At 36.0% G+C, this 23,745-nt stretch overlaps 1 protein-coding gene across 6 annotated transcripts in view; it reads left to right on the top strand.

The window, feature by feature from the left end:
* The window catches only part of LOC131152060 (uncharacterized), a 44,419-nt gene that overhangs the window by 16,644 nt on the left and 4,030 nt on the right, over positions 1-23,745 (top strand). For all 6 annotated transcript variants that reach the window (XM_058103662.1, XM_058103663.1, XM_058103665.1 and 3 more), the window contains one exon: positions 4,580-4,667. In XM_058103662.1, the coding sequence (XP_057959645.1) occupies positions 4,580-4,667 (88 nt within the window). The remainder of the gene's footprint in view (positions 1-4,579; positions 4,668-23,745) is intronic.

Below are 23,745 nucleotides of genomic sequence, written 5' to 3'. Positions count from 1 at the left end.
TAGATATATACCTTTGTAGTTGATCATCTAGCCATAAAACCTAACTGATATTTTGAAAACCGCATTTCTAGCCTTGGGCTTTGTCAATTACCTTTTCCCAATATGACTTAAATTTAAGTCCACGATAACTATTACAATTTTTAATATCTCCTTTAATCTCATATATAGGCATTAAAGTCCTTTTCCTTTACAACAATTTCTTAGTTCTTATAATTGTGTTAAACAAATAGTTAACCAAATAATTCTATTATTGTCTAAGCATTTCCAAACTTCAATTGGGATGTCATCTCGTCTTGCTTTTCCATTTTTCATCTTTTCTAAAGCAAACTTAACCTCATTTACTCTAATTTTGCGAATAAAATTCAAATTGTTAGCCTTATCCTCATTTGTGAGTTATTAGGTTAAGCCTTCTACTTTTTTTCATTAAATTGTTTACTAAAGTAACTTTGCGATCATTCTTCTCTGTCTTTTTCTTTAACTAAAACACTATGTTTCTAAATTTTTTATACATTTAATCATGGTCTTAAATTTTTACAAAATTGCCGAAATTTTTGTCGAAATTTCTAGTTTTCGTCACCCTCGATATCGAAATGGCAGTCGATTTCTGTCTGGCAAAATTTCCATCGAAATCTCAACGAATCATCCCGAAATTTATTGAAATCTGTAAATTTCAGCAAAATTTTTCGAAATTTTAACTATACAATGAAATTTCCTTGGAATTCAAATAAGAGATTTAGGATTGAAGTGAAATTTCTCTCTTAATTTATTTTTATATTTTTTTTGAAACAAAATATTATTACTAATGCTTTTGGAATCATATGAAAAAATAAACTTACTGCAGCATTTTATTTAACCATTTATCTAAATAATTTTTGAATGATTTATGAATTTTATTTGTGTTAGCTGAATAAGTTTACTGTACATTATCTTACAAATATGTTTGATACACATGCTATATTACAACTTTTCCACCTCATACACAACATAGATGTATTTAACTTGTAATATATTAGTCCTAAACTTACATTATTATGTTAACCATTTCCAAAGTTTCACAAAGAATTCCATGCTTTACTACTGATTTTCGTTATTTTTTCAAATTGAAATCGAAATTTCTGTACTTTTGGAGCTTCAAAATTTTAGTCAAAATCGAAATTTAAGACCTTGCATTTAATGTTACCAAAGTCCTTGATCTTTCTCCATCTAGCTCTAGCAAATTTAAATACATCTCTTGTCCTTTCTTTTGTATCTAGTCTAGTATATGAGTTATTACTTGCTCTGTGATAGTTTTGCTAATGACATTTTTATTTTTTCATTTTTTTTTGCCTCTTTATACTTTTGATAGTTTTGCCATGTCTTAAACTACACTCCTTTTGTCTTCATGGTTTTTTGAACATCTTGATCCCACCACTAACTCTCTTTACTAATTGAGAATATTCCTCTAAATTCACCTAAAACTTTTTTTTTTGCTATCTTTTCAGTAGAACTAATTATCCTACTCTAAAGAGAAGGACTGTGTCTATACTTATAATAACAATAACAATAAATTATTATTATTATTATTATTATTATTATTATTATTTGATCTTGAGAATAATTGAGAATTGCTTATTAGATCTTGAAAATAATTTGAACTTTGTAAAGTTACCATTCTCTTGGCATGATTTACTTATTGAATTCAAGTTAATATTTTTTGAATGGCCAACAGATGGTTTACTAATTATATTTGATTTTTTAAACATTTTATTTGTAATTTTCCTAAATTTTTCTTTGATTTTAAAATATATGCAATTTATCTACATTTTTTTATCCAAATTTTTTTTTTTGAAAGAGTTATATCTCAATGCCTTAAGACTTACACCTTCGGATGTAACTGTGTGAGTCAAGCCAACTCACAAGCTTGGGCTTGACTTGGTTTATAGCCTGACTAGATTCTCCTCAACTTTGAGTTGGGCTCAGCTACTCGAATAGCTTAACGATTCAAGTTTGAGTTTTGTAATACTACTTGTGAGCCTGACTGAACTTTTGTAATTTTATTATTTTGATATCATACGAGTGATACAATATATATTTTATACATATATTTAATATGATATATGTTATTTATTTTATCCATGTACTTAATATTACTTTATAATCGAATTGAGCTCGCGTTTTAAATATTTGCAGGCAAGTCAAGTTTGAGTTACAACAACTTTAAGATTGATCAAGTTCAAGTCAAGTTTCCAGCTTAAAATTTTCAAGTCAAGTTGAGTTCAAATATCTCACTGTATCGAATTGACTCTCAACTCAACTCGACTCGAACATGTACCTACTTACGCCTCACATCTTAAGGGTTAAAATGTCTTGCCTTCAAAATATTGATCAATGCAACAATGCAACTTAGGTAATTCCTGCTGTCTTTTCTTCACTTTACTTCTTTGCCCACTAGATTGGACCACTACAAGCCCACCTTGTCCATCAGTTGTTGTGCTTCTAAGTCTTTCCTGTTATGCCCCCTCCCCCCTGCCACACGCGCACACAATGAGAAACAGGGATGGGCAAAACAGGAGTCTCCATCTGCTTATTCATTTTCCCTCTCCTTGCCTATTTGTTTATCCTCAAAGATATATGGACCCTCTAAACATCCAGCGAAAATGGAAGCACGTCAGAAATATCACCCATTAAATCAGAAGATTTTGATACATAGACAAATTGATTGCAAGTCCCATATGAAATTTAGGCCTCCCATCACAAACTAAATCACCATCCAATCTATTGAGCACACTCTAATCCTCTGACGCATTATGCCCTTCCTTTTTCTCCTTCGGATGACTTTCCTCACTAGCCTTTGTTTTTGAGTCCGAACTTCGATAATTAATGTCATCACTATTTCTTTTCAAAACATACTTACTCCCACATCAAAACTATTTGTCTATCAACACAAGGATTTCACTTTTCCAATACCTTCTGCCTTGTACGAACCTTGGTTGTCATCTCTTGGTTGTAATCAAAGTCTTAAATTTCAGAAATTTTTTTGAAATTTTGGATCTGAGAGTCCATTTTGAAAAAAATTGGCCAAAATTTTGGGAATTGTCAGAATGTCAGTAGAAATGCCAGATATTTTGGGAATTTCAGTTGTAATTTTGGAGATTTGAACGAAAAAAAAAAGGTGAGAAATTTAGTATTTTTATTTTGTTTGTAAATTACTCACAATCATATATTTTAATATTTTCCAAAGTTCCTTTCATAATTTCCTTAATTTATTTTAAGTGTCCAGTGTTTATTTAAATCGAAATCAAAATTTCCATAATTTGAGACCCTCCAAACTGCCGTTGAAATCGAAATCTTAGTTCTTGGTTGCAACGCCTTTATTTCTTAATATATATATATATATATATATATATTTATTTATTAAAAAAAACTTAGCGGCTACAAGGATAAATCCATGCTTTCTCAAAATTTTAAATATAGCACTTAATATAGTATCAAAAAATTGACCGATCTTCTAGTTACTTTATTTCAATGGCTAATCAATACTAACTTAAAGAAGCATAATTTAATTAAAGAAAATAATAAAAAACCATCACCATAACGTTGGTTATGTAATTTAACACAGAAATCAATGTATCTATTAATAGCTTAAGCAGAACAATAATATTCCAAGGACTTTAATAAAATATTTCTAAGAGTACTAATTCTATTATGCACAATAATACAATGTCTTGATATCATCAAGATAGTCAAGAAACCTTGAGGCTAACAATTATGACTATTATTAAAGAATAGTTTTATCAAAATAATCAATCTCATCATTGGCATAACGTAATAATAATAATAACATTTATTATTTGTGCATATGTGCATTACAAGACTATATAATAATAATAATAATAATAATAATATTTATTATTTGTGCATATGTGCATTACAAGACTATATAAAATGTTAGTACTATAGGTTTAGTGGGGTAATCTTATTGAAATAACGTTAGAATACCCCTGTTATGCCAAACACTACAATCTTGTTCAGGAATCCTGATGGGGTAGTTAAACAAGAATATTCCTGCGAGGTAGTAATACTAATCCCATTATTGGGTATAATACCTAGAAAAGTGATGCCAGGAGAGCATTTAAGGTAACCCAAGCCAGAAGCCCCTTCTGAATTTTTTACTAGTGGACAGAATATGACTGGTGTGCATATTTTAGACCTTGTTGAATTTTTGTATTGTAAATGATTAGATTCGTACATGGGCTAGCATGCCTTTGTTGCCCTTCAATATATCAGTGAACTTATAAAAAATAGTTGCCCCTTCTGAATTTTTTACTAGTGGACAGAATATGACTGGTGCGCATATTTTAGACCTTGTTGAATTTTTGTATTGTAAATGATTAGATTTGTACTTGGGCTAGCATGGCTTTGTTGCCCTTCAATATATCAGTGAACTTATAAAAAATAGAAGTGGCCAATCAAGGATTTTTTAAAATTTTGTTCCTACACCATGGGTGGGCCTTCAGTTCCTCATTCATTTGTTGTTGCTGCTGTTCAAATATATTGACCACAATTACTTTGTAATCGTGATTTTTTTTTTTAAGTGCAGGTCTCCATCTCTGGAATCAGACAAGGCAACAGTGGATTGGAAACAAAAGGCTGCAAAATCAGAAACAAGTTCAAGAACCCAGATTAAGGTAGATAACTTAATTATCCACAGTTTAGTAATTAATACACAGAGCCCAAACTTGGCAATGGGAGTTGGGACAGCTATGCTGTCTGATTGTCCTAAAGACTTTTGGTGCTGGACCTGCTTACCTCCTGACCCTCTATATAGAAAAAGCAGGCATATAGGCCCAAGGTTACCAACTCCAATAGCTACTTAATCATCCTTTTGAATAATTGAAATTGTTTGAATTTTCAAATACTCTGTTGTTAATTCAAATGCGATTTAATTTATTTGGGTCTAATCAAGTGTAAATTGTCATCTGTATTGAAGAACATGTTTAGTTTTATTTATTAATATTTTGAGCAAGGGTGGGGCGAGGTGTTGTAAATTGGGTCCAAGTAAATATCTTCTTGGTTGTGTTTGTGTTTATTTGTTAAATATTCTCAAGTTAGGTTTGTTTGTATTCCCCTTGTGGATCGTGTTATGATATTTTAAGAAAACAGTGAAGATCTAAATAATGGTGAGCTGGTGACAACCATGGACACTTTTTAGTAGGTTGTGGAAAGCACACTCTTATTTGTTATTTATTATTATTGTTATTATTTGCATTAGCAAACATGTTGGCGACACAGATTCACACGTTTTGTAGTTCAAAACTTCATGCTTTGGAGCATGTGTCATAATTCATACTACGATCACATAAACACATAAAACATGTAAGCATAAACACAGCACAAAAAACATGGTAAGCTCACTAGTACATAAAGCAAACATGGAATTCTTCAATGAAACTTTAGAAATGGTTAATAGATGTGATAACATAAGTTTTAGGACTAATATATTACAAGTTAAATACATCTATGTTGTGTATGAGGTGGAAAAGTTGTAATATTATTTGTGTATCAAACATATTTGTAAGATAATGCGCATTAAACATATTCAATTAATGCGAACGGAATTCCTAAATAATTTAAATATTATTCATTATACAAATAATGATAATTTAGACATGAATGGTAAGATAAAAAAATGTTCTTGTAAGTTTATTTTCATATAATTTCAAAAGCCCCTTGTATTAATCTTTTTGTTTCAATAAAAAATATAAAATAAATTAAGAGAAATTTCACTTCACTCCTAAATCCCTCATTTGAATTCCAAGGAAATTTTGTTCTATAGTTAAAATTTTGACAAATTTTGAGACTTCGATGAATTTTGGATGATTTGTTGAAATTTTGATGGAAGTTATAAAATGGAATTGACTGCCATTTTGATATCGAGGGTGATGGAAATTGGAAATTTCGAAAATTTTGTGTAAATTTAAGACCATGCCAATCCCCTCCCCCCCCCCCCCCCACCCAAAAAAAAAAGAGGTATTCCCCTTCTCTGCTGAGGTCAGTTCCTAACTATTTAAACTTTTAGGGTAAGTGGTGATTTCACGTGGTATTGGTAATGATCTCCAAATAGCAGGCCTGATGGTGTTGTTTGGATTGCTCTTGGAACTGCAGGGAGCTGTTGCTGAATCCACATCACGAATGAAATGGGATTTGTAATGGGTTTATAAACTAATTGGATATGTCCGCCTAATAATTTCATTGTTTAGGTTAGGTTCCAATTCTTCAGTTAGTATGTTGCCCAATTGTGTATGGAATATTTTTCTCCTGTTTCTGTCATTGTATGAGAGGTTTTTTGGTTATCCATTATGTGCAATATGATATCAGAGCCATGTAGTTACTTGTCAGTGGGTTCTAGGTGTATATCTTGTTGGCTGTGTGTATGTTTATTTGTTAGATGATCCAAAGTTAGGCGTGTTTCTATTCCCCTTGTGGATGATGTTACAATGACTCAAAAGAATAGAGAAGATCTAAATAATGGGGACAATCGCAATGTAACAGTTGCAACAATCATAGATGTTTTGTTTAGTAGGTAGCAGAAAATGCACTATTGCTTCTTTTTTTTCCCATTTTTTCATCAATATTTGAAAAGGCTCAGTCAAGTCTTGAAGAGGCATGCTAAAAATGCCTTGAGGCAAAGTCTAAGCAACCCCAAAAGTCTAATACATGACATGTGAGGCTTATGCATTTTTGCAAAAGGCATGCCATTTACTGCCTTTTTACACGAGGATTATGCATTTTAGGTGTGTGAGCTCAAGTTAGATTTGGATAGAATCGTAGAAAATTTTTTACTACATGTTTATATAAAAGGAATGTCACAATATAAGTTGATTTCTAAAACTCTTGAACCTCAAACCTTTCCAAAGTCATTGGGAGTTGTATCTTGGATCTTGAAAATAATTTGAACTTTGTGATGTGTCAAGATTTGCTTAATGAATTCAAGTTAGTATTTTTTGAATGGCCAAGTAGTTTCCAAATTATATGTGATTTTTATATTTACATTTTATTTTCAAAATATGTAATTTATTTGCATATTTTTATCTAAAAATAAAATTGTCAAAAGGCTTAAGCCTCAACCCCTTAGGCTTATGCCTCGCTTCTTAAGGGTTAAAATGCCTTATCACTCCTTTGCCTTTTAGAACATTGTTTTGCATTAGGAAACATGTTGAAAACACAGATTTTATATGTTTTGTGGTTCAAAACTTCGTATTCTGGAGTTTGCATCATTATTCATACTATCATATAAACACATAGAACATGTAAGCATAAACAAGAGAGTGCATAAAACATGGTAGAATCACGGAAGAGCTTAATGTATCTCTCTCTCTCTCTCTCTCCATTCCAATACAGAATGTGTGGATGATTATCATAACCTTCATCTCTTTCATCACCTGAGTTTGAGAGCTAGTAGCCCTAGTTCTAGGGCTACCTTCAATTCCTTCAAACAGGTAATAAAAGGAATGCACATTTTGTTCATCTTGATGTGCTCTTAATATCGTGTTGGTGAAGAAGGATATTAAGAGTAGGGAAGTGACTGTTGTTAATCGTACCCTACTTGGAATTGTGTTATGTATGGTGGTGGTTAACTAGGATGTGGATATGAAGGATAAGCAGGAAAGGGTGTAAAGATTGGATTTAGAGTAAGCATATGTAAGGATAGGATAGTGTATGTAGCTTGGACGATAAGGCGGATATGTTGTGAGGGTTGTGGATGTGGAGGATGTTGATATGGCCTGTATAGTTTTGCCTGTTGTGACTATGACTGCTATAAGAGAATGACTCTCCAATACCAATCTAGAAAGATTTTTCCCATATCATATGAGTCTGAAAAAGTTTCATGTTCTCACTAACTTATTCAATGTTCACTACCACTTGTTGCACTGGCCCAGTGCTTTGATTGACCACCTTAGGTTTGTGAGGAACAGGTGATCTAAGAAGTAGAAGTGAGGGTACATCTATATCAAAGTCATGAGGCAAAGTTGCTAGAACATAATCTCCTCCAAAAGCACCACCAAGCTTGGCTTGCTCACCTTTACCACCACCACCTCTAGCGCAATGTTTAAAACTATCATCACCACCTGGCGGAGCACCTCTGTTATCCCTCTAAGCTACAGATGGACTATATCTTTTAGACTTCCGTGTCGCAAGTTTTTTGAGTAAATTGAATTACAGTACCAACATTAGCATTATCATCATCATGATCATCATAATCAATCTCTAACCAATCAAAATTGTTAATCCATCTAACACAAAAGCCTCCCTTTCTTCTAGCTATGGATTTAATGGATCATCCTAAAAATGTATTCAAGGCTGATGGTGTCAAGGTTTTCTATTTTTTGAGCTGTTTTTAAAGTGGCATGCCTTCACTTATTGCTTATTTTCTTTGTCGGTGTGAACAAGGCTGAGCACTCAAATTACACTCATAGTTTGAAATTGATTGGCTTAATGACTTCCCAACAATGCAGTGTAGTTCAGGTCTGCTGGATGGTAATGGATCTACAGTTTAGCTGCATTGTCAAAATCTTTCATTCTTTAGCTATGAATGATTTATATACAATTAGTGGCTCATCCTCCAACCAATCAAAGTTACCACTTAACTGGGATTTGTTCTTCCAACTCTTTGTGCAAATGGGGTTTCAAATGAATCTTTCTTGCACTTATCCTAGAAATCAACATGTGTAAAAAATGCAATTACTAGAATCCAGTTTAAGCTCATCAACTTGATGGTTATTAAAATAAATTATTCAAACTAAGCAATCAAATACATGTTCTTACTTGGTAGATTGTCTCAATTTGATTGTGACATGGTTTTAAATAACGGCCGCGACCGTTACATAACGACATTATGTAACGGTTTTTTGGGTTACCAATACTGTTACACATTGCGAAATTGGTGGGAAGAAAAATCACGGCCGTAGCAGCCGTTACAGACTACGACCATTACGTAAAGGCTACTATGACCATTACGTAACGCTATAGTACAATAATACCAAAAAAATTGTAAGCGGAAGCCTTGAATTACATTGAATTAATTTTTTCATTTTTACATCCCAATTTTATATAATACAATCACCTATTCTAAACAAGGACACAATCCCCTTACCAAATAATATCAAATCCCACATTTACCTACTTTCCTAATTTGTTTATTATTTACAATGATACTTGGGATTTTAACACTCCCCCTTAAGTTGGATCATAAATATTAATCATCTCCAACTTGCTAATGAGATCATCCAAGTTCTGTCGTCCCAACCCTTTAGTGAAGATATCTGCAGTTTGTTCCTTGGTAGGTACATAAGTCATACAAATAATTCCTTCTTCAATTTTCTCTTTGATAAAGTGTCTGTCCACTTCCACATGCTTAGTCCTATCATGTTGAACTGGATTGAGAGAGATGCTGATAGTTGCCTTATTGTCATAATAGAGTTTGATAGGAAATTTCATCGGGACCTGTAATTCTTCCAAGAGTTTCCGTAACCACAGTCCTTCACATATCCCTTGAGCAACTGCCTTGAATTCAACTTTAGCACTACTACGAGCTACTACATTCTGTTTTTTGCTTGTCCAAGTTACCAGATTTCCCTAGACGAATGTGTAATAACCTGTGGTGTACCTTCTATCTTCCACTGATCCTGCCCAATTTGCATCTGTAAAGATCTCTACTTCCTTGCTTTCACATTTCTTGAAGAAGAGTCCTCTTCCCGGGGATCCCTTGAGATATCGAAGGATCTTGTACATGACATCTAAGTGGGCTTCTTTTGGTGAATGCATGTGTTGGCTTACTACACTGACTACAAATGCAATATCTGGTTTAGTATGTGATAGGTAGATTAGCTTGCCAACCAATCTTTGATACCTTTCCTTTTCAACTGATATTCCACAGTCTTCAACCCTCTTTATTGCTTCAATCGGGGTTTCATTGGGTTTGCATCCAAGCATACCAGTTTCAATTAGGAGATCAGTAACATACTTTCGCTGAGAAACACTAATTCCCTTTCTCGTTCTCACAACTTCCATGTCCAAAAAATACCGCATTTGTCCCAAGTCTTTAACTTCAAATTCAGCAGCCAGAACTTTCTTCAATCTCTCCATCTCTACTGTATCATCACCAGTAAGGATTATATCATCAACACATACTATTAGAATTGTTCTCTTACCTCTTTTAGACTGTTGGAAGAACAAGGTGTGATCTGATTGCCTTTGTCAATAACCTTGATTCTTTATTACTTTTGCAATGGGTGATTGTTTGAGTCCATACAAGGACTTCTTGAGTTTACACACTCTGTTTTCTTCACCTTTTCCTCTGAATCCTAGTGTTATAGTCATGTATACTTCTTCTTCTAACTCGTCATTTAAAAATGCATTTTTAATATCAAGTTGTTGTAGTGGCCAATCTAGGTTGGCTGCCAAGGACAAGAGGACCCGAATTGTATTTTAGTTTGCCACTGGTGCAAGTGTTTCCGTATAGTCAATGCCGTAAGTCTGTGTAAATCCTTTTGCAACAAGTCTGGCTTTATATCTTTCAACTGTCCCATCAGATTTATATTTCATTGTGAAGACCCATTTACAACCCACTAGCTTCTTCCCTCTCGACAAATTTATCAACTCCCAAGTTCCATTTTATCTAGGGCCCGCATTTCCTCCATGACTGCCTCTCTCCATTTAGGTATTTCTAGAGCTTCCTGAATGTTCTTTGGAATTCTCATTCTGTCAAGGTTAGAGACAAGCTCGATATCCTATAGACAATCTTTTATAAGACATGTATTTAGACCATGGGTATTGAGTACATGACTTGGCTTGTTTTCTAATTGCAATAGGTAAATTGATATCATCAGGTGCAGGATTATCAGAAGAAAGCTCAATTACCAGATCAAGATTGGGCGTGGACTCATGGTTATTCGGAGTCATCACTAGTCCAACGCTCTTGGTGCCTCAGGTATGAGATTCTCCCTATTCTTTGTGTTCGACTTTCTTGAGTAAACAAGTATGTCTGCGTTGTTTTGCTTTCCTGTATCTCCCCCCGAGGTTAAGTGTTCTGTTGTGTTTGGCAGTTCTGGAAGTGATGCAATGGAAGGCTTGATAGATGGATTAGGGAATGAAGCAATGGGAGACTCAATAGTTGGTACGGGTTTAGATGGCGTGGATTCAGTAGTAAAGAAGTCAAAGAACCGATCTTCACTCCATTTCTCCCCCTGAAGGGAGGGCTTTGGGAAATAAAGAGTGGTTTCAAAGAAAGTAACATCAATACTAACAAATAGCCTTTTTGAGATAGGATCATAGCATTTGTAGCCTTTCTAGGTAGGGGAATAACCAAGGAAGACACATCGAATTGATTACTTTCCTTTGCCACTCCTCTTCAGAAATTCCAGAAACACTTTCCTACCTCTCGACTCCCCTCCAGTCTCCCGATGAAAATCTTCGGTTGTACTGCTTTTGTTCATGTTCAAGCACACTACCGGGATAAATTGGATCCCCGTGCCGTTAAATGTGTCTTCCTTGGTTATTCCCCTACCTAGAAAGGCTACAAATGCTATGATCCTATCTCAAAAAGGCTATTTGTTAGTATTGATGTTACTTTCTTTAATATTTTAATACTATTCTGGGAACTTATCTTGAAGAAAATGGGATTGTCTTGTGTGGATACCCCTTAAAATATTCTGTACCATTATCAATACGTAAAATTTGAATATAAGTCTAGAACTGTGTATGAATCATGGAATGAAAACTGATGAAAATGGAGCGGACTTCAGTTTTGTCTTTCAGCAAGTAAACCCAGCAAAGACGAGTATGATCATTAATAAAAGTAACAAACCATTTTGTATTGGGGCGATTGAGGGAACGTGAGGGACCCCAAAAATCACTGTGAATCATAGTAAATGGGCGAGATGGTTTGTATGTGGATGATGGGAAAGAAGTACAGGGGTGTTTTGCAAGCTCACACAGTTCACATTGAAACTCAGTAGACATTTTATTTGAACAAATAGAAGGAAACAAACGTTTAAAATATTGGAAATTGGGATGACCCATCCTTGAATACCATAACAAAAGTTCACTATCTCTAGAAATAGATGCAGAATCACAAATTGCAGTATTACATAGTTCACTCAAGCTTGCCTCCTCAAAGTAGTAGAGTCCCTCATATGCCTTAGTAGTGCCAATCGTCTTCCTCGATGATAGGTCCTGAAGAACACAATGAGATGAAAGAAATTTAGTAGAACAATTTGAGTCTTGTTAACTGGCTGATGGATAACAAGTTGCAAGATAACTTGGGAACATGTAGGACAGATTTTAAAGTTACAGAGTCAGATATGCGAATACTTCCTAACTGCTCAGGACTGAATGCACTACTTGGGGAGGTATTATTGGTTTTTTCTCCTTGTAATTTTTCAGTTGACCCGTCAGTGCTAGCCTGATACCCACGATTTTTTTGATATTGTCTTGGCCTTCCAATATGCCGGTTTTTCATGAATCTCCCAGCAGGTATCTTTTGAATGACCTATTTTGCAATCGTTGACTGGATCCCCCTGGGCCTTTTGATACAAGGGCTGAGACATCAGGCCTATTAGTGTTCCCATTTGAATTTGGGTCGGATACAAATAGGTCCAGCCTAACCTAATCACCTTGAGGCCTCAGCATCACACGCTTCCTACTCTCCTCCCTCCTAACTTCTGCGAAGACCTCTTAGGTTGAAGGAAGAGGTCGCCGGCCAAGGATGCGTTCCCTCACGTCGTCCAGATCTCGGTTGAGGTTGGCAAGAAACTCGAAGACCCTTTCGTTTTCGAGCCTCCTTCAGTATCGTGTGCTGTTGCCGGAGCACTCCCACTCCTCGTCGATGCTCAGATCGAGCTCCTGCCAGAGATGGGTCATCTCCATGAAATACTCCTTGAATTCCCTATCACCTTGCCTCATCTGCCACAACCGAGATTTGATGTCAAAGATTTGTGAATAGCTCTCAACATCGAAGTAGGTTTTGTAACGGCGTCCTAGACATCCTTCGCCGTGGGTAAGAACAAGTATATTTTACCAATTGTTGGCTTCATCGAGTTAACGAGCCAAGCCGTGACCATGGAGTTTTCGGATCTCCATGTTTGCAAGGCGACAACATCAGTATGGTCGGGCTTTTTCCTTTCTCCAGTAAGGTAACCTAGTTTCCCTTTTCCTTCGATCACCAACTTTATGGATTGAGCCCATTCTTGAAAGTTTTTCTCGTTCAATTTCTCCACTGAGAGTGGAAAGGTTGTATTGTCTAGCCCATTCAAATCCCCAGCGGACATAACCTTGGAATCCTTGTCGGATTTTCCAGATGAGGTTGCCCCTTTGCTTGTGTTGCTGGCCATTGTTAGCTAAGGTTAAGTAACCCTAGCTTTGATACCATGTAAACGGAAGCCTTGAATTACATTGAATTAATTTTTTCATATGTACATCCCAATCTTATATAATACAATCACCTATTCTAAACAAGGAAACAATCCCCTTACCGAATAATATCAAATCCCCCACATTTACCCACTTTCCCAATTTGTTTATTATTTACAATGATACTTGGGATTTTAACAAAAATTATATTATTTTTTTACCTCTTCTTCTCATTTTTTCCCCTTTCATAAATCATTCTCAATATGCTATGTGGCTAGAGGAGGAAAACATTATAATGAGGATGATAATGATACAAAATTTACTATTTTTTAAAATGCTTATAAGAGATGCATTAATTAACAATTTGAAAAATACTAACTAGTTAGGAAAATATTTTATTTTGATAATATTAGTAATTTGATATATATGTTCTATATTTTTCAACTTTAGCCTTCTTTCTTTTCTAGTTATTTATATTTGTATTATTCATATGTCTTATGTGTTTAATAGATTAATGGAATGTATAATGTATTTTGTTTTATTAACTAATTTAGCACTCATAAGAATTTATCACACATAAGAATAATGAGAATTTTAAGTACGCGCACACACGCAATTTTTTCCGTCAACGGTGGTTTAAAACAAATGTAAACTTCTTGCCCTTACCAAACAACTTAGTTGAGCTAAAGGATCCAAAATACACTAAAACTCTTTCTAAGAAGGGTTAAAAGCTTAACACATGCAAGTACACTAATATGCATAAAGTTTTTGCTTGCCGTTATGTGACATCTACTACTCCCGCTTCCCATTACACCCGTTACCATTATGTTAAGCTACCCCCTATTGTGATTTAAAGCCATGGTGTCCATATTGGGTTCCAATCTTGTAATCATCGATTTAACTCTATTCATAACGTCATGGTGTTGTGAAAGTTTGCCACCATACTAAAATTGAATATTTAAGAAATAATTTGAAAAACTAGTAATGCCACCATATTGGAATTGAATAATTAAGAAAAAGCCTGAAAAAGTAGTAATATAATTAGCATAAATCCTCCTTTAGTAAAATTTATAATTTTGGGCAAAAGACACTCACCTCCTTTGAGGTTTGGCAAAAAGATAGAGACCTCCCCTGAGATTTCAAAAATACCACATTCCTGCCTAAGGTTTGCCAAAAAGACAGGCTTCCCCTAAAAAAAATTGTCTTTTCGCAAAATACAAGGGGAGGTTTGTGTCTTTTTGGCAAACCTTAGCCATGGAATTCTTGAATCTCAGGGTAGATCCTTTGAATTTTTAAAACCTTAGGGGAGGTCATTGCATTTTTGCTAAACATCGGGGGAGGTCAGTGTCTTTTGCCCTATAATTTACTAGGTTTAATGTACTTGCTGCGGCATGGAAGTGACTTTGTAGTTGAAAAAGTTCCCGCTCTTATCTTTGATTGTAGTTGTTCAAGTCCTCATGCTGGGATCAATTTCTCGCAGTTCTGCTAGCAGGAGAAGATGCTGGAATTCTTTTTGCATGAGCATTGCTGGCGTGTGGTGTCCATGCACCGCTAGCAAGTGTCCTTCAGCATTGGACTTTCAGATGGCGGTGTATCAAGGGGTGGTGATTTCTGTGGCAATGGCGGTGTGAAGAGAAAATACTAGGAAGTTAGGAATTTTGAAGGGGAAACGGCTGGTGTAGCTTCAGGTGGTGCGTGGAGGTTCTGCAATGGTCAGATGGCAATGAAATTTCAAGGGAAGGCCTTTTAGTGGTCTCTGTGTTCAGTGGTGATGGAAGTGTGGAGAAATGATGCCTGGAAGTAAACTATTAAAAAACAACCCCAAAATGCTTAAAATACACAAAATACCCTGAAATTAACTAAACCTCTAACATAACCAAAATTGTCCAAACTAAAATAGAATTCCTTCTTCAAAAGCTTTAGCTTCAATGCGAGCATCTAAACTTCTCCATTGATGGTTCTCCACCACATGGTTTTGCTCGTCAAAGGGTGTTAGGCTAGAGGGTTTGTCATCTCATTTTTTGTTCATTCGTCTTGTGGATGCTTTGAGTATAATGATAGATAGGGCAGTGGATAGGGGTTTTGGGGTGGGGAATAAGGGGTGTTAAGTGTCCCCTTTACTGTTTGCAGATGATATCGTTGTCGTCGTGGATGATCATAGATGAGTCCTTTTTTGAATATCCTCACTATATTTAGGTTTTTGAGTAGATGTTTGGGGTAAGAATTAATTTGGGAAGTGGGATTTAGACTATTAGTCTTAGTTTTGACATGGTGTTGGAGTTGACTTTGTTAGTTGTATGTGCTGTACTAGATTGACCTATAACTTAGGAGTTCCTTTGGTTTGTAATCCTAGGTATTTAGGCTTTTGGGATCCAACAGCGTGTAGGTCCTTGGATGGGTTCAAGGGCACTTTACCCTTAATAGTTTGTCTTTTTAACCCTCATTTAGGCATGTGTCACTACTATTCCTTCTATTTTCCTGTGTTTAGAATTCCTCTTGTGGTAGCGAATAAGATTTAAGAAAATTATGAGTGATTTTCTTTGGCCAAGTGTAGGGGGGAAGAGGGATCATTTGGTTAGTTGGGAGGTACTTTGTGAGTCTAAGGAGGAGGGGGGATCTTGGGTCTTGGAATAGTTGGCATCCAAAAGCATGACCCTATTTGATAAATGGTTATGGTGGTTTCCCTTGGCAATGAACTCTTTGTGGCAAAGAGTTATAAGAAGTAAGTTTGTCTTGCGAGTAAATGATTGGGATGCAAATTAGGGTATTAGATGTCCTTTTTGAGAGTAGGTTAATTTCAGAAGTTTACCCTTTATTTATTCCTTGAGTAAAAATTGATTAGGGCTCTCACATCTGCATTTCGAAGGATATATGTTTAGGGGATTCTGCCTTAGCTATTATTTTTCCTTATATATATATATATCGTATTTTCCTGGTCCATAATGCTGTCATATTTTTTTATTTTTTATTTTTCTTTATTGATAGTAACTGTAATTTGCATTTTTGTTTTTGAAGAAATTTAAATGTTAGGGAGGTGGATGAGCTCTCTTTTTTGTTTTCTTGTTGGAGGAGTGTCACCTTGATGCAAGGACAGCATCAATGATCTGCAGCCATGAGAGATGGAAGAGGGGGGGGGGGGGGGTTGGGGGTGGGGGAGGAAGAAGGAAGAGGGAAGAGAGGAGGGAGGAGATTCAAAAAGGGAACATGTTCACTTTCTCAATTCAAATTCAACAAACTTCTACATCGATTTCATGCACTTTTTATAACAAAGCCTCTAAACATGAAATTGCACATTTACCCCTAAAAACTAGATGAAATCACACACATTCCCCCAAAATTACTCAAACCTTACTAACAAACCCCCAAATACATAATCCTAATACAAGCAAACTAAATGAACATAATTAAACAATTGCCTAACTAAGCACATTTGGGTTTAGATGAACCAGAAGGATATGACAAATTTTTGGAGGAAGGATATTGCATTGCACTGTCTCTACAATGGAACCAATCCTGAAGGCAAGTAAGCAAAAATCATGGACCTTCAAGTTGGTATCACTCGCCCAGGCAATTTTGTATGGATCATGATGAGGTTCACCATCCAAATTAAATTTTTTCACAGCTTCTTTAGAAATTACATTTGTACAACTTCCAGGATCAATAACCAAAGTACTAATCTGCTTTCGGCAAGTCACTTGAGTTTGAAATATGTTGGTCCACATCCAATCATTTTTTTCTTCAACCTTGTAGAAGAGTTCATATGTCAAAGCACTAAACAGATTTTACATTTGCCATCATCATCATCTTCTTTTATTGCAACAGCCATGACTTAGGGCATTGTGCAGCTCGATGCCTAAAATCTTGACATTTAAAGCATTTGAGTGATGGTTGGCCTTTAAAAGTTGTTCTGGAATGTGTAGGAGTCTTCCAATGGGTATTAGTCTGAACTCCTTTACTGATTGCTCAACTGTCTTCTCTTGTACTCTTCTCAAACTGAAGGGTTGATGTAGCTCTAGGAGGATTATTTTGCATATCCTCCTCGGTCTGAGTGGCAACCTATACTGCATATCCTTTCCTGCACAAAGCTATCATCACATCCTCTTTCCATTCTATGTTAGCACGAGTAGCCAAATGATAGAATCTGCTAGTGTACTTTGTCACTGTCTTTTCTTCTAGCTTTAAATCAAAGAGTAGGAGATCAATATGCTGCTGATAATTGGGAGGTACAAATTGCTTGCTCCTGCATAGCTTGTTTCATCTCATCCCATGTTGTAATCTCATGAAATCTCTTTCTTCTAAAGATCTCCTATTGTTTAATTCACCAAATTCAAGCAGTTCCCTTCAATTTTGATTCAGCCAAATGCATTTTTCTATCCTCATTTATGTCATACCATTCGAAATAGTACTCTAAGGAATGCACCCGATCATTAAATTCATTTGGAGAACCATCACCATTAAAATTTGAGATTTATAGTTAATTCTCTTACCCAATGATCATTTTGTCCTTGACGTAACTCAGAAGTACGAGGGACAGCAGCTATTTCACCTTCTTGTTTGGTGGAAAAATCCATGGGCCTTTACCTAAGGCTGCAACATTGGTTGTTAGCCCATTCAAAGCATTAGTAATAGTCTCCAACAAAGCATTTTCCATGTTTTGTACCCTACAGGACAATAATTCCACCTTCGCAGACAATTCAACATTGGTCACCATGTTGTAATTTTATATCACCAAGGATTCGTAGACAATTTGCTAAAAATCCTCATTCTATTCATGCAAACCACGAACTTCACACTCAACTTCTTAAGAACAATCTTCAAGTAAAACAAACCCGCATAAACAACTTACAAACGGCAGCAATTTGGTCTGATTCTTGATGTTAATAATCAAATTTCTAGCATTTCAAATCAAATTATCCTGCTTGCTTTCAAAATATCATGTCCACGATCAAAATATCTTGTTGCAGGTCAAAATAGCATGGAGAAAACCCAAGATATTGTGGGTGGAGGCAATATCTCACAGAACTGGAAAATGCAGATAGTCTGGGATCAGTCATATTCGTGTCACTGGCATGTGGGGCGCATGTGCCACCAGCTGTGACCTTCTGGCAATGATTTTCTGGAAAGTGTTAGATTTAAGGGTGTTGAGTTGAATGGTAGTGGTGGGATGTCAAAACGACTCCGGCAAGGTTGGATTTTGAAGGGGTCGACGGCTGGAAAATGTTTGGCTGGCATGCGGGGGATGAAATTTTAGGGGAAGTGGTTTTGTGGGTTTTGATTGTGATGGTGTGGGAGGTGTTGAGAAAACCTTCCAAGAATGGGGTGTTCAAAATTTTGGGGACATGATTCGAATTTTCAAAAAAAGTTCAGATCTGCTCTTCGATATTTCTTTGGACTGAAATTTCAGGGCAGAGAACAAGAAATCAGAATTAAATAGATACATGGGTCAGGGAATGGAGGAGATAGGGAAGAAGATGGAAAAAGGGAGAAATTTGATGAAGAGAACATAATTAGAGAACAAAACAGAAATAGATAAAGAGAACAAAACAGAGAGAGAGAAGAATTAGAGAGGAGGAAGAAGAACAGAAGAGATGAAGAGTGAGGTAAATCTGGGGGTTGGAAATGGAAGATTGGATATTAATTTGGGCTCTGATACTAAATGATGCAGGGATAGCATCAATGATCTACAGCCTTGAGAGGTAGATGGGAGGAAAGGGGAAGAAGAGGGAAGAGAGGAGATGCAAAGGGGAAACATGCATTCACTTTCTCAATTTGAATCCAGCAACCAACTTGTGCATGACTTTCACACATTATTTATAAGAAAGCCTCTAATACATGAAATTACACATTTACCCCTAAAACTAGATGAAATTACAAACATATCCTCACAATACTCAAATATTATAGACAATCCCCTAGAATACATAATCCTAATACAAGAAAACAAAACAAACATAATTAAACAACAATGTAGACCTGGTAAAATGGATAAAAATCTGTTAATATGAACTGAATCCGACTTGTGTGAACCAAATCATAATCAATCCGCATATTAATTGAATCAAATAGGGTTTAAACTATTTTTATCTGTCTCTAAATGAGTTGGTTGGTGAATTTAGGATTTTATCAGTTGGATATTCGCCTATACGTTAATAATTAATGTTTAAATACATTGATAATCCTATGCCCATGCTTATTAGGCATCAATTCAATTAGCATATGTTCTATTGGCCAAGGCCTAGCCCCACACTCCAAACTCTTGCACTACTATGTGTGCCTTTGTGTCTGCCCCATCCCCACATTCAAATTCAAGCCCAAATACTCAATTTTCTCGTGATCAAAATAGAAGTCCCTAAATTCATGGTCTGAAAAATTAAAAAATTATAATTTTTTGATTGGTTATTAAATGTTTAATAATTACCAAATTATAATTTTAAAAATAACTTCATTTATTATGTTACAAAATAAATTGTTCATCAGATGATAAAAAAAATAATATTAGAGATGGGAATTATGGATTATCCGCCATCTGCCATGGATTATCTGATTCAAACCACCATAAATCTGCATCTTAATTGAGTTGGATATGGATTGTAATATTCTCACTCCATAATCTGTCTAATTTGCCATAGATTATCCAACTTGATCTGCTTTGCTAGGTCTACAACTAACTAACTAAGCACATCTAGGTTTAGAACCCAATAATCCATTGACCCTATTCTTTGACATAGGCCTCCACATTGACTCAAAATGATCCATCCAAATACTCGCTTCTTGTCCTACATCGCACCCTTAAAAGGAATAAAATAAAATAAAAGAAATAATCTTCTTCGCATCATGCTTTTATATAGTGGTAGTGGCTAATGTAGTGTAATGTTATCTAGTGTAGCAGAAAGCAGGATCAGTGGATGTTATATAATGGAAAGTGGGCCATAAATTTTTTTCTAGCACTCACAACCTTATCTATATTGGTATTTGCGTGTTTAAGCCCTCAACTTTTAGTTTATCGAATGTTTGGCATGTGGCATCGATTAGTAAATATCTAACGTTTTGTTCAACAATTTACAAAAGATAATCGTTGTCTCTTTGAATTCCATCATTCTCATTTTTTGTGAGGGCTAGGCAACAAAGGAGCCACTTCTTCAATGGTCTATACAAGCTTCTTCTAGGAATTGTGTTGCCAAGTCATGATGACCACCTATTTGCCTTATTTAGTGAGAACATCTCCATAGAATATTGACATGCATGGCTTGGTCATCTGAATTTTAGAAATTATTGTTAAAAATTTTCTTTTCTCTTGTTCTTATAGTAGTTGTGTTCCTCAAATTAAATGTTCAACTTATTGTCTTGCTTTAACAAGTTAGATAAGTTTTGCCCCACTTGATGTATCTCAACCCAATGTTTGGAACCCTGCTGCTATCCCTTCATCTAGTAGACAGAATTATTTTGTGCTATTTATTGATGATTTCTCAAATTTTATTGGTTGTTTTCTCTATCTTACATGAACGATGTCCTTATTATTTTCTTAAAATTTGAAGCTATGTTGGAACACCAATTTAATTCCACAGATAGAATAGTTCACTCAGATTTGGGAGGCAAATATCTTAACTTGACTTCCCATTTCTGAATGTGTGGGATTATTAGTTGTTTCTCATGCCCCTAGACCATGAGCGAAAATGGTATATCTGAATGTAAAATTCATTGTCTTGTTAATACTAGTCTAGCCCATCTAGCTTATGCCCAAGTTCCTTTCAAATTGTTATTTCCTTATTCATTGTCTCCCATCTCCCAATTCATTTCATCAATCTCCCTTTTAACATTAGTCAATTGAGTGGCCAATCATTCTTAAGGTTTTTGGGTGGGTAGTTTATCCCCCTTCTTTGATCGTATAATACTCACAAATTTTATTTTTGCATTCATTGATATGTTTCCTTGGATTCTCCTCGTCATTAAGGGTATGGATCTCACCACAAAAATATAGTACTTTCGTATATTGCTCCTCATATTATTCCTCCATGTTTGCTTAAATTTTGGTTGCCTGCCTACAATGCCAAATAATTGCGTATGGCTAATGGTTAGTACCATGCTCTTATACGTGGTTGGGCCCATTTTGAAGACATCTACCATATATGGGACTCACATGCAACTTTATGAGCATACACCGACTCCCACAGACACTATACACCATGTCCACACCCCAACTCCCATGAAAATTCTCCGCCATCCTTATCTCCTATCCACTTTTGACATACATATTCCCACTCCAATGCAAATTCCTACTTATCCTTATCGCCTAACCATCTTTGTTGTCTACCCACTTGCATGCATTGTTTTAAAAGGCGAAGGCGTAAGGTGAGGCGTAAGCATTTTGGGATTGTATTTTTTTTTAAATAATTCATCATTAAAATAAATTTATATATAGTATAAAAATGAGAAAAATTTTCGAATAATGGAGAAAAAAATAATAAAAACATAATTTTTAAAGACACTAGCAGAGAGTCTCCTGGGAGTCTGCGACGAATAGCATTGGAGAGAGAGTTGAATACTTGAATTAATTCGAGGAGAGACCTTAGACTGAGAAGAGACCTTGAAGCAGAGAGGCTATAGGGGGTCTTGGAGAGAGATGAGAGGCTGTAGAGGGTCGCTGGAGAGAGACGAGAGGTCCAAATGGGTTGTTGGAGAGAGACGTTGGAAGGGGTCGTCGGAGGCAGATGAGAGGTTGGAAGGGATCATCGACTCGTCGGAGAGAGATGAGAAGCTAGAGGAGTCTTTGAAGCCAGGCACAAGCTTGGAAAGAGACGAGAGGACTGAAGGGGTCGTTGAAGAGAGACGAGATGTCAGAAGGGGTTGTCGACTCGTCAAAGAGAGACGAGAAGTTGGAGGAGTCGTCGGAAATGGACGGAAGCTTGAAATAAAGAAGACTTCATCGAGAGAGGGGGGTTTTGATGCTCGTCAAAGCCCAATCAGTTTTGTTTTTTTGTTTTTTTGTTTTTTTTTTTTTTTGATATTTTAAGTCAGTCTGCTCCCAAAAGGCATACGCCTTCCCATCTGAGGCATAAAAGGCGCGCCTTTTTTCCTGAGGCATACGCATTCTCCCTTGAGGCGTACACATTTTAGGGTTTACGCCTTTTAAGTTACACCTTAGGGTGTTTTATACTCAAAATGCATCATGAGGCACGCCTCACGAACGCCTTTTAAAACACTACTTGCATGCAACCACCTAATCTCTTCCCTTATAGCAGCACTTAATATTCCAGCACACTCCAAGTCAAACTTCTGTTCAGATTCTCTTTGGATAAAGTTAATTCCAACTCTACCTCCTTCACTCTCCTTGTCACTCAGCATGCAACAAATCCTATTCCTTTCATGTTCAAAATTTAAATGGGCAGATTTGTGCTTGTGAGCTGGGGTGAATATGAGAAACCAGATCTGGTTTTTACAATTGTTCAAGCTTGGTAAAGGTTATTGTGGCAGTAGGACAGAGGACTTATTGTGATGCCTGTGGAACAATTTAGAGTGTCTTCATTGTTGACGTTTGTCAAGCAGGCCATGTGTGGATTTGGCTATGGTCTTCTTTACCTTATTATACTTCGATCCCGAAGCCTTCATAGTATCCTTTTTATAGGCAACCTTATTTGTATGGAGAATTCGTGGTTGACAGTTCTCACCCAGTGTCCCCCTTCTTCCCCTGCTGTCTCTCGAACCACGGCTATATTACATACCAATGGCACAATCTCTTTACTGGGCTGACATCAACACCTATGCTGAATGACACAGCTAGGGGACAAATGGGATTAGAAATGCGACTGTAATGCTAGTCATGAGCAGCAAAGCTGGATAGGCTTTTTTCGGTCGGAAGCCCCAAAACTAGGTATTGTATAGTAGACAACTAATGCATACCTACTCAACTAATCTCATGAGTAAACACCTGTTTGTGTTGCAACTAATAGAAAAACACTACTACTGGACTAGACTAGTATTTGAGTGCTGCTTCTGATCTTGACCAGGTCTGAGATTCCAAGCTCTATGCTGTTGGGGAACTCTGCAGAATCCAACTTATTATGGACCTTAGCTCTCCCACTCCATCTGGTCATCCAACCTAATTCTTCTCCACCCAAACATACCTGTCCTATGCAACTATGACTATCTACTCTTAACTCAAACCAAACGTGTCACATTGCTGCCATACATCCTTCCCACAGGCAAATAAGTGTGCTGTGTGGCAATCTGCCATGGCTGAGAAACTTTAGACCCTAAAAAAAATGGAATATGGGTTCTTGTGCCTGCCCTCAAAAAATACAAGCATTGTGGTCAATAAATGGGTGTGACAACAACCACCATAATAAGGCTTGCCTCATT

Source organism: Malania oleifera, chromosome 3, assembly GCF_029873635.1.
Source record: "Malania oleifera isolate guangnan ecotype guangnan chromosome 3, ASM2987363v1, whole genome shotgun sequence".
NCBI classification, from domain to species: domain Eukaryota; kingdom Viridiplantae; phylum Streptophyta; class Magnoliopsida; order Santalales; family Ximeniaceae; genus Malania; species Malania oleifera.
This window is presented reverse-complemented; position numbering and strand designations above follow the sequence as displayed.